Source organism: Argentina silus, assembly GCF_951799395.1.
Source record: "Argentina silus genome assembly, chromosome: 8".
NCBI classification, from domain to species: domain Eukaryota; kingdom Metazoa; phylum Chordata; class Actinopteri; order Argentiniformes; family Argentinidae; genus Argentina; species Argentina silus.
In genome coordinates, this window is record NC_139662.1 from 16986543 (window position 1) to 16998483 (window position 11941).

Sequence of the window (11941 nt, forward strand, 5' to 3'; positions counted from 1 at the left end):
AGCTTTGATTTTTTAAAGTTTTTTTCTTCTACTTCTTCTAATTGTTTCCATTTTGTGTAGCTCAACAACCGGTCTGGCATTATAAGGAAAAGTGACGGTGAGATACGGAGCTATGGCTTTCCCCGGATAGCTAGCTTTGGAGCAAAGGGCAGTCTGTTCCTTCCCCAAGTCAGACCTGAGGATTCAGGGACATACCGGTGTCTCATCAGGGCAAACATTGGACAAACAAACCAACAGTCGGATGTCAAGCTGAATGTCTCAGGTACTCACTCAGTATGGTTTTAAAGAGTATACCTTGTGGTGCTTGTTTCAACAAATCCCTAATAAAATAATGTAACATTATAAAGTAATTAAATAATTAAGCAAATAAATAGATGTATTTATTTATTTGGGATTTGTATGTATTATTATCTTTAATTACCATTCTACCATGCAATTTGTATGGATATAACTGACGTTTCTGTACCATAAATGGATCAATGTGTGTGTACACTTAATTCTCTTGGTCTTTCATATATTCACAGAATGTGCAGTGACCCAGGCTTCTTATACCACCATGGCCACCATGACCACACACAGTTCAATGAAGGTGTTGGAGATTTCTGCCATGTGGACTATAATTGGCTACTTTGTATTGGGCATTGTCAAAATCATCCTATGTCTCATTTCCGTCTGGGTAAATCAATATTCCTCACTTACATACAATGTGTAGAAGATGGCATTACAGTATACAATATGTACTGTATATAACTTCTTCTTTTTAGCTCATGGCATGGAAACAGAATGATGTTTATTTTACATAACTGTTACCATAGACCAGTATAGACACAATTGCAGTAATCAATCCATGATATAGTGGACATTTATACTGACGATATACCAATTAAATATTGTGTAAGTAAGTAAGTAAGTACAGCTACAATCAACAGCAATTCTATTGTACCTTAATGGAATGTGAGTCGTGGGTGTTTGCCACTACTAATAACTGTCTACACCATGCCACTGCAGGGGTTGCAGAACCTAGGTGAGGTTGTTTCGCTGTGTGGTTTCCTTCCAAAGCATGATGAGACCCCACAGTTGCAGCCCCCACATCCTCTCTGCTTTTCACAAATGTAGTTGCCAATTTTCCCTTACATACGTCTTCATGTTTTTTCCCCCTCTCATCAGGTCCTTCGAAAAATCACAAGGAGGTATTGCAGGAAAAAACAACAGAGGTGGCACCGTTAATGCTTACATCTTATGGGTTAAATCAAGGTTTGTGGCAGACCAATTTACCAATGTAAAAAACCCCTTGCTGTTATCAATATGTATGTCCTTACCTGCTTCAAGAATAGCATCTATATTAGAAGCTCACCTTCGTATTGCTAAAGCCTTTTCATAGAGCAAGAGTAACAGCTATTTGTTAAAGGTTGAGTATGTACATTTGAGCTTTAAAATAGTGCAAAAAGGCCATGATAAATTGGTAGTGATCCAGGAATGAGATTGCATGATAAAGAGCGTTCAGTGGAGAGTGTTGTTTTGGTCCAAACAAAGTGCTTTCTCAAGTCTGGCGTTAAGTTTGTATACAGTGATGTAATGTGGTTGTTGAGTCAGGAAATGTTTGTGAATTGATTACTGTATTGAATCTAAATAAAAGTGTATGACTCAACCATGTATACATGTAATTACTTTGGGACATGACCAGGTTTTTTTAATCCAAGCAATGACAAGCAGACTAAATGAAGTAAAGACCAACTATCACGAAGTAAATTACAGTCTTAACAGAGTAGAACCCCACTTCTCAATTAATCAAAGACTATATTGATTGTTAACAAAACACAAAAAGCAGTCTATTTTAATTCTGCCAATACTTGATTTGATGGATGATGTACATTGGATGGATACATTGTTTTGATTTTCTTTCCACCTGTTTGTGATAAGTTTGATCCTGATGAGACATGAATCATGTCCAGGATTCCTTGTGGCCCCTGCTGATTATGCCCTATTGAGTGAATGCCAACTGTTCAGACAGCGGGATGCCATGATGACGACATCAGACCTGCTTTGTTTTTTTTAATGGCTATGACATTGTATTGTTATTAACTGTGAAGCTACAGTGCTGTATGATCCAACATTGAAGAATGTCCATTTATCAGAAACTAAACTATTAAGGTGCAATCTGTAATTCAAGCAAGAACAAAGCGAGTTCCCTACCACTTTTCTGTTAAACAGCTGAGGGATGGGGCTGGTGAAATGTAACCGCTGTGTCACTCCATGTCAAATAAACGGACAAAAGAAGATTTCTACACCCACCATCTCAGATTGTTCTGAAATGTTTTTTTGTAGTTAGAAACATATAAGATAAGTATTCCTCCATTATTTTGTAGAAATGTCATTTCATCCTTGAGAAATAACATGACTGATTCTACCCAAATTGGCCATTTTCATTTTGTGGGATTCATATACAGTTAGGTCCATATATATTTGGACTCTGACACAGTTTTTTTATATTTTAGCTGTTTACCAAAACATATTCAAGTTACAGTTATATAATGAATATAATATATAATGAATAAAGTGCAGACTCTCAGCTTTAATTTGAGGGTATTCACATCCAAATTGGAGGAAGGGTTTAGGAATTACAGCTCTTTAATATGTAGCCCCCTCTTTTTCAAGGGACCAAAAGTAATTGGACAATTGACTCAAAAGCAGTTTCATGGACAGGTGTGGACTATTCCTTTGTTATTTCTTTATCAATTAAGCAGGTAAAAGGTCTGAGTTGATTCCAAGTGTGGCATTTGCATTTGGAAGCTGTTGCTGTGAACGCACAACATGCAGTCAAAGGAGCTCTCAATGCCACAAAAGTGAAACAGGCCATCCTTACGCTGCAAAAACAAAAAAATACATCAGAGAGATAGCGGCAACATTAGGAGTGGCCAAATCAACAGTTTGATACACTCTGAGAGAAAAAGAACGCACTGGTGAGCTCGGCAACACAAAAAGGCCTGAATGTCCACAGAAGACTAGAGTGGTGGATGATTGCAGGATCCTTCACATGGTAAAGAAAAACCCCTTCACAACATCTAGCCAAGTGAAGAACACTCTCCAGGAGGTAGGCATATCATTATCCAAGTCTACCGTAAAGAGAAGACTTCATGAGAGCTAATACAGAGGGTTCACCACAAGGTGCAAACCATTCATAAGCCTCAAGAATAGAAAGGCCAGATTAGACTTTGCCAAAAAACATCTAAAAAAGCCACCCCAGTTCTGGAATAGCATTCTTTGGACAGATGAAACTAAGATCAACCTGTACCAGTGTGATGGGAAGAAAAATGCTCATGGTCCGAAGCATACCACATCATCTATAAAACACGGTGGAGGCAGTGTGACGGTATGGGCATGCATGGCTTCCAATGGCACTGGATCACTAGTGTTTACTAGTGTTGATGTGTTTGATGATGTGACAGAAGACAGAAGCAGCCGGATGAATTCTGAAGTGTTTAGGGATATACTGTCTGCTCAGATTCAGCCAAATTCAGCAAAGTTGATTTGACGGCGCTTCACAGTACAGATGGACAATGACCCAAAACATACTGCGAAAGCAACCCAGGAGGTTTTTAAGGCAAAGAAGTGGAATATCTTCTTTGATCTCAACCTGCATTTCACTTGTTGAAGACAAAACTAAAGGCAGAAAGACCCACGAACAAACAACAACTGAAGACAGCTGCAGTAAAGGCCTGACAAAGCATCACAAAGGAGGAAACCCAGCATTTGGTGATGTCCATGGGTTCCAGACTTCAGGCAATCATTGCCTGCAAAGGATCCTTGACAAAGTATTAAAAATGAACATTTTATTTATGATTATGTTAATTTGTCCAATTACATTTGAGCCCCTGAAAATAGAGGACTGTGTATAAGAATGGTTGCAATTCCTAAACGTTTCATACAATATTTTTGTTCAACCCTTTGAATTAAAGCTGAAAGTCTGCACTTCAATTGCATCTCAATAGTTTCACATCAAATCCATTGTGGTGGCGTACACGGTGTCACTGTCCAAATATTTCCAGACCTAACTGTAATATTCAATTTCATTCAAACCCCCAATCCGATGTGGATCAAAGTCCTACCTGATTAAGACAAGAAGAATCCAAAAATATGTCAAAAGTCACCCATGAACCCTCCAAATCCCTCCTTTAGAAGATTTTATCGGCCAGTATGGAATATCAGTTCTCTATGGCTGACAAGTAATAGAAGCTTCGGCTTGGAGTTTTGTTTCTTCATACTATGTAATGTATTTCTGGTTAATCTGGTAATCTGGAGGTTGCCATTCCCAAAGGTATTAGTCATTGAAGTTGTGTGTCTAATGTCCTATTATACAGTGCAATAGCACCAGTTTATGTCCACTAGATAGTTCTAGGTTTAGCTTTCCAGTGGTCTTTTACTATTCCTTGTATGGAGAGCCTCTGACAGTTCATTAGTAAACCATGGATCATGTCTATCCTTTATCCTTAGTTTTTTAATAGGAGCATGTTTGTCTGCAACAGAGTTAAAGGCAGTGGAAAAATAGTCAAGGGCTAATTCAGGGTCAGGAATGTGGGACACATTTTCTAAATCTACATATGCAAAAGGTTTCTAAAATTCCTCTTAGAGATAAATCTGGGTTTACATTTAGGAATTCTAGCATCTCTGACACAGGCAACAGGGCAAGGTTCACTGATCATTTGCTAAAACACCACTGGATAGGTATTTCTGGGGTGTATTTGTCAATGTAATGTGAATCAGGGTAGATTTCACTGGGTTACTGTGGAATAGCCCTGTATCAAATGTTTTAGATACATAGACTTTTTCCACATTTTGTTGTGTTATAGACTCAATTTAAAATAGATTAAATTAAAAGAATTTGCCATCAATCCACACACAATACCCCAGAATGACAAAGCGAAAACAAGTTTTTTTAAATGCCAGTAAATGTATTAAAATTTAAATACAGAAATACCTCATGACATAAGTATACAGACCCTTTGCTATGACACTCTTAAAATTAGCTAAAATGCAAAAATGTCATCAACAAATCACACAATAAGTTGAATTGAGTCCATCTTAATGCAAGGATAATAGTTCATGTAATTTTGGTCTGTAGAAACTAGAAAACAGAAATGACCTGGGGATATGGTTTGTTTCACATGTAGAGCATTGCCTCCACCCTCCCCCTAACCCCACACCTCTGCTTCCCCCTGAGGAAAATGAGTCATCTTACAAACAGAAACCGAGGCAGTTAGACAAGAAAACCCTGTTTTGTATAATGTAGAAACTATACCTTGTGGCAGCCAAAGTACATGATTAATTTGCACTCAGTGGACAATTCCAAAATGTTGCAATTTTAACAGCTGGAATATTACCCCCATCCAAATAAAGTCTTACCCAATTCTAATACAAGACTCAGAGGTACTGTTTTCAAACATAGGACACCTGATAAAAACTTCTGTGGTCTTTAGTTTTTCTTTCTAAGCAAGGTATGATGGGTGAGGAAGGAAATAGACCAAGAGGAAGCTGTGGTCTTAATACATTTTTATATAGAGTTTTTTTTTTACATTTATGGCATTTAGCAGACGCCTTTATCCAAAGCGACTTACAACAAATACATTTGTTTAAGTAAGTGAATCATCTATCCATCAGTCATCATAAGATAAAGTAATCAATGCTCGGACCAGCGGCCATAGGCAGTCACAATGCTATTAGAAGGAAAAATTACTTTAAAATAAATAAATAAATAAATAATATATATATATATATATATATATATATATATATATATATATATATATATATATATATATATATATATATATATACTTTATTTTATTAACAGGAGAGAAACTTTAAGATGTAATAACATTGAGTACTCCACAGAAGCGTGGTTTAACCACAAGACACATCTACAGCACAAATGTAGACTGTGTGTTTTGTCTGTCAGAAAATCTTTTTCCTTTTCGAACCACAAGCATTAATAATCTAAGTTTAACATTATTCATTGTTCTATCTTCTCCGATCCTCTTATCCATAAAGCTTATTTCAGTTCCTGTTCCTGAGGGAAAGAAAAAACTATAAGTTACTTTTGTCTGATAGTTGCCCAGCCTGTATTGGCTTTGCCCTGTGGGGGGTGTGAAGGAATCCAGCTGGTTTAAATGCTGTCCTGCTGAGTGCACAGGCTTGACTTCATCTCCTGATCACAGAGGAGCGTCCAATTACTTAACCTCAGGTCTGCAGCCTCAGGGTAATCTATGAAACAGATTATATGGATCACATAAGTATTGATTTGAAACCTACAGAGTTGTGTCTTCACCACCTTCTCTTTTAAAACTGTCAAAAGACTGCTGAATATTTGGAAAAGTGAGGATAGGGCTCCATCTATTGGCGATTTTGATAAACAACACCAAAACTGTGTAATAGACCATCAAACTGACCTTTGTTTGTTTAGACCATTGTTAAAAGGAACCTATCATTTCTATATAGATATAGACATATGCAAATCCTTTTTTATTAGATAATAAAAAAATATTAAATACTAATAAAAAATATTTGCAACATACACTACCTTGAAGATAAGAGTTTGTATTTAGAGAGATTTTTCTTGGAATTATATAATGTTAATAACAAGTTGGTTCCTCTAAAGCGCTGTTGACTTCAAATCTTTTAGGAATATTTGTTCTTAAAATGCACTGTATAAGATCCATTTTCCCCAGATTGTTACACGATAGCCAGTAAGTCAGAGAATGTTGTTTATTTATATCACTACTGCCATATTCCACGCGCATTTTCTAAGCAAAAACCAATGGAGGTCAATATTTTGGTTAGAAAATGCTAATATTACTGGAATTTTGCAGTGGCTATAGAAACACTCCAAAAGCGTGGAATGAACCCTATACTTGTCCATAGACTGCTAACAAGATAAGGAAACAAATATGTAATTTTGTGATTTGGGTGAACTATCCCTTTAAGCCTTTTATAATAATACATCTGACATACGTCAAAAGTGAGAGGATGAAAACCTTTAACAATAAATCACACTGGAATAATTTAAAGTCCTTCAAATGTTTACTTGTCTCACATTTTCAAATATAGCGACACATAAAAACATCAGCATGAAAACAAAGCCACTAAGCCAAACTTGAATGTCACAATTATGTCTCTACACAGTGTCTGAAGCTTCCATGTTCAAAGCTATATAACATATCAGTATTTACACTGGAGACCGCAGCTGGCACTGAAGCAGCACAGGATCTCTTTAAAGGTTTTGCGCATCTCTAGGCTGCGAAAGGCATAGATGATAGGGTCAATGACGGAGTTGCACATAATCAGCACCAGGTAGGTGGTAAAGTGAGACATGTAGCAGACACAATGGGGGTTTTTGGGGCAGGCGATGATGAGGATGAGATGGAGGAAGAAGGGTGCCCAGCAGCAGACGAACACCCCCAGGAGGATGGTGATGGTGACGGCTCCTTTCATGCAGGTTCGCTGGGGCACCATGCCCTCAGCAGGCAGGGCGGCAATGCGTTTGATGTGTAGTCTGGCCAGCAGGAACATGTGCACGTACAGCGTGGCCATGAGGACCAGCATGGTGAAGAACATGGTGATCAGACACACGATGACCGTTTTGCTCTCCGAGTAGATGATGAAAACGATACCACAGACCACACAGGTCAGCCAGATGCCCCCTATGGCCAGGAGAGCACGCCTCATCGTCACAATGCTGTGGTAGCGCAGGGCATAAAAGATAGTCACGTAGCGGTCGATGGCGATGGCCAACAGGTTGCAGATGGAGGCCACCAAGGAGATGCAGATCATGGAGTCAAAGAAGTTGTCCATCAGCTGGATGAAGCGGTCACCCGCCACTATCAGGTGGCTGTTGAGGGCAGCAATGACTATAGTCTCTAAGGAGTTGGACACGCTCACCAGCATGTCGGCGGCAGCCAGACTACAGAGGAAAAAGTACATGGGCGAGTGGAGGTTCTTGTTCTTCACCACTGCCAAGATGACCAGGATGTTCTCCAGGAGGCTGACAATCCCCAGCGTCAGGAACACCTCTGCCTGGATGTGGACCTGCTCACACAGGCCAGGGGCTGTGCGGTTCCCCAGGGAATCTTCCCCCTCCACTGCCTCCCTGGTGTCATTGAGCCGAAGGTCCCGCGGCAGCAGCTCTCCGTATGTGCTGTTCATCAGGTGAAAATGTAGACAGCCGATCAGAGAGAGAGAGAGAGAGAGAGAGAGAGAGAGAGAGAGATACGGGGATGTAAGATAGAGAGCCTCCCCCTTAGAGCTTCTACAGGGGTGATGTTGCTGGATGCTGAGTGAGCATCCTCTTTGAACAGAGACACTGACAAGTGTGGCTGCTTGCTTGCTTACTTGAGTAAGCCCTGAGTGCCCTCTCACTAGCACCCCCTAGTCCAGCTGAATGAGCCTGAGCGTGGTTGACAACCTGCTCATCCAGGGTGATAGAGCGGATGGATAAACAGAGCACGCACACACGCACGCACACACACACACACACACACACACACACACACACACACACACACACACACACACACACACACACACACACACACACACACACACACAATTCAGGGTATCTATCTACTGCATCTGTGATATTCACAGGCACACATTGCTATAACTGGGGAATTCTGGGAATAAAAAATTATTTGATGCCTGAAGTTAAAAATGTCTGTAATGTCTGTGTTTTTTTTATATGTATGAACACAGAACACAATTGGACCTGACATTTGACTGCAGAAGCTTTTGTAAATTTCTCATGGCACCTGAATCTAATTGTTTCACTCAACTCACCCCTACTTAAGTGAATTCAGGGAGAAAGACCCAAGGAAAATTATTATTCAATTATTGAAATATCAACCATAGAAAGGAGAAAGGCGTGTTCAACTCATTCAAAAACGTCTTTAGATTGCAGGGTCGTAAGCACTGCCGTACCACAGCCGTACCACAGCCGTACCACAGCCCCGAGCCTCCTATAGCCCCAACCCACTACCAGACAATCACTGGGATTTTACCAGACAATCAGTGGGATTTTACAGTACACCAGTGGTTGCAACATTATAAAGAGGTAATATGGGATTGGTAAATGAATTTTTGGACTTTTATATTAATAATATATAACTATTGAATCTTGACAAATACAACTTAGAAATGCCTCATGCCTCATCTTATTTCCACTGTCTTACCCTATCAGAAGCCAACATATAGTAAAAGCTTTTTTTACTTTATATTTTATAAACAATGTAATTGTAAAGAAACACTGTATAGCTTAAGAACATAGCACATAGCTTAATACTATCATTTTGATCTCATGGCTGGTCAGTCCTTGCCTCCATAGCTCTGTATGAAATTGAGAGGTCTAACATTTCTCCAGCCCATCCCTCAGCTGTTTAACAAAGTGGTAGACCGCTTTGTTGTTGTTTAAATCCCTGATTGCCACTTAAAGAAAAAAAAACACTAGAATACTTTAAGCAATTTAATTCAGAAGCGGTCCTGAAATATCCACCACTCATTTTATTAATTGAAACAATATTGTAAATGAGCACATTAAACTCTAAATCTCTTTTTTTAAAACAGGCTTTTCTACAAATATGTTTGCTTGTAATACCAATGTATATCACTAAATTGATACAAACCTGCTAAGTATCTGCTACTAAGTGAAAATTACATATTTTTCACTTCACCGGATAATACTTAATCAATGATATTAATTATATTTGACTGCCTTCCTGTAATACAAATAATCTAGCCAATGGAGAAACTTAAATTCAACGTGACAAAATAGAGAACCATCTTATCTTCTTTTTTTTCTTCTTTTTTTGTTTGATTTATTATTACTTTTTTAAATTTAAATTTAAATGTTTTATTTAAGACAAGTGGGGATTGGTTTCTAAACGCTCCATGACATTTAAAAACGGAACTGCTGTTGAGTTTGAGAAGATTTTTTTTTTTTAGAAATCACTTGAATGTCACAACTACTGTATGTCTCTATACAGTACGCTTTGAGTGTCCATGTTCAAAGCTATATAACATATCAGTGTTGAGCTTCCATGTTCAAAGCTATATAACATATACTGTACAATTAATATAGAAATCTACACAACATATCAGTATTTACACTGGAGACTGAAGCAGCACAGGGTCTCTTTGAATGTTTTGCGCATCTCCAAGCTGTGAAAGGCATAGATGATAGGGTCAATGATGGAGTTGCACATAATCAGCACCAGGTAGGTGGTAAAGTGAGACATGTAGCAGACACAATGGGTGTTCAATGGGGGGAAAAATGCTACCTCAGATGTCCTTTTTGATTCTCTGAATAGGCATTGAAGCTAAAGTAATGACAGGTAACAGAAACGTTCAGGAATCATAGTAATTTGTGTAAATGATGTGTAGCAATTTGACAAATATAAAAAAAATCAATAAAGGGGGTTTAGCATATACTATTGCATGTCATTCTAATGGTAGCTACCGTTTACAGGCACCTGAGACTTCTGTTCTTGGTCCCTGTAGGTACAGTAACTTGTCAGAGCATATAGCCATAACAATTGGTCTAACCTTTTCTCTGTTCAGGAACAGTCTGTTTGCGTTTGATTCAAGATAAAATAGCATTACACCACTGGATGTTCACATTTAATGTAGAAATAACAAAACCTTTTATACATCGTCCCCCTATTTCACAGCACCAAAAGTATTGGGACAATTGGTTTGACAGGTGTTTTTTAGGTGTTTAGTCAGGTGTGTTCTGTCACATCATTTGTGCAGGCATAAGAGAGCTGGATGAGCAGGAGAGCAGGATGGCCAGGTTACAGTTTGCTAAAAAGTACTCAAAAGAGCCTGCAAAGTTCTGAAAAAGGTGATGTGTTGTGTACAGGTGAGATAAAGATTAACATGTACAAGAGTGATGGCAAGAGGAAAAAGTAGAGAAAAAGAGAACTGCACAAGATCTGTGAAATATGGTGGAGGCGGTGTTATGGCTTGGGCATGTACTGTATGGCTGCCACTGGAACTGGCTCACTTGTCTTCATTGATGATGTAACTGTGATGGCAGCAGCAGAATTAATTCTGAAGTGTACAGAAACATCTGCTCAAGTAGAAGCAAATGACCTCAAACTCATTGGATGACGCTTCATCATACAGCAAGACAATGACCCCAAACATACTGCAACTAGGGAGTTTTTCAGGGCCAAAAAGTGGAAAGTCCTTGAGTGGCCAAGTCAATCTCCAGATGAGACTTAAGGCAAAAAGACCTAAAAACGGCAACAACTGAAGATGGCTGTAGTACAGGCCTGGTAGAGCATCACCAGAGATGATACCCAGCATCTGGTGGGGTCAGTGGGGCTCAGACTTCAGGCAGTTATTGCATGCAAAGGATTTGCGACTAAACACGAAACATGATCACTTAATTTGGGCAATATATTAATCTGTCCCAATACTTTTGGTGCCCTGAAATAGGGGGGCTAGCTGAGAATCTAGTACTGTAACTAACCTCATAATAATTGTTTGATTTTCAAATCAAATGAGTATAGAGCCAAAAGAAGAAAACATGCTTAATTGTACCAATAATTACGCAGGGCACTGTATACGATATACGGAGTCATTGTTTCAAAAGGCTTGGAGGTGAGTAGATGGCATTTCAACTAACATGAGCTGAGCTGCAGTCAAAAGTCACATCATGTACATCTGAGAAGATACAGTACAGAAGCACCACTCAACTCTTTATAAAACTGGTATCATTATCATTATCAGTTCCCTTTGGTTTGACAAGCATAGAGCAACAGACCGGTCACAGCAGACCACATCTATGTCATAGTGAACTAAACGACTCGCACAAAAGATACCATCCCACAACTCCTGAAATCACCCAATCATAGCCAATTGTAGCCTACTGTCTTGTTGTATTTGTTTGTTT

General features: G+C 38.8%; 2 protein-coding genes across 3 annotated transcripts in view; one reads left to right on the forward strand and one right to left on the reverse strand.

Moving 5' to 3' along the window:
* Nucleotides 1-1648, forward strand: part of LOC310808526 (uncharacterized protein) — a 2709-nt gene extending 1061 nt beyond the window's left edge. For both annotated transcript variants that reach the window (XM_083675472.1, XM_083675473.1), the window contains exons 3-5: nucleotides 61-262; nucleotides 525-676; nucleotides 1168-1648. In XM_083675472.1, the coding sequence (XP_083531598.1) occupies nucleotides 61-262; nucleotides 525-676; nucleotides 1168-1227 (414 nt within the window). In that variant the 3' untranslated portion in view covers nucleotides 1228-1648. The remainder of the gene's footprint in view (nucleotides 1-60; nucleotides 263-524; nucleotides 677-1167) is intronic.
* Nucleotides 1649-7212: 5564 nt separating this feature from the next.
* On the reverse strand, nucleotides 7213-8196 carry mc3r (melanocortin 3 receptor; the record flags this gene model as incomplete). Its single annotated transcript, XM_083676072.1, has 1 exon — nucleotides 7213-8196. The coding sequence occupies one exon, from the start codon at nucleotides 8194-8196 to the stop codon at nucleotides 7213-7215; it is 984 nt and encodes a 327-aa protein (XP_083532198.1).
* Nucleotides 8197-11941: the final 3745 nt, after the last annotated feature.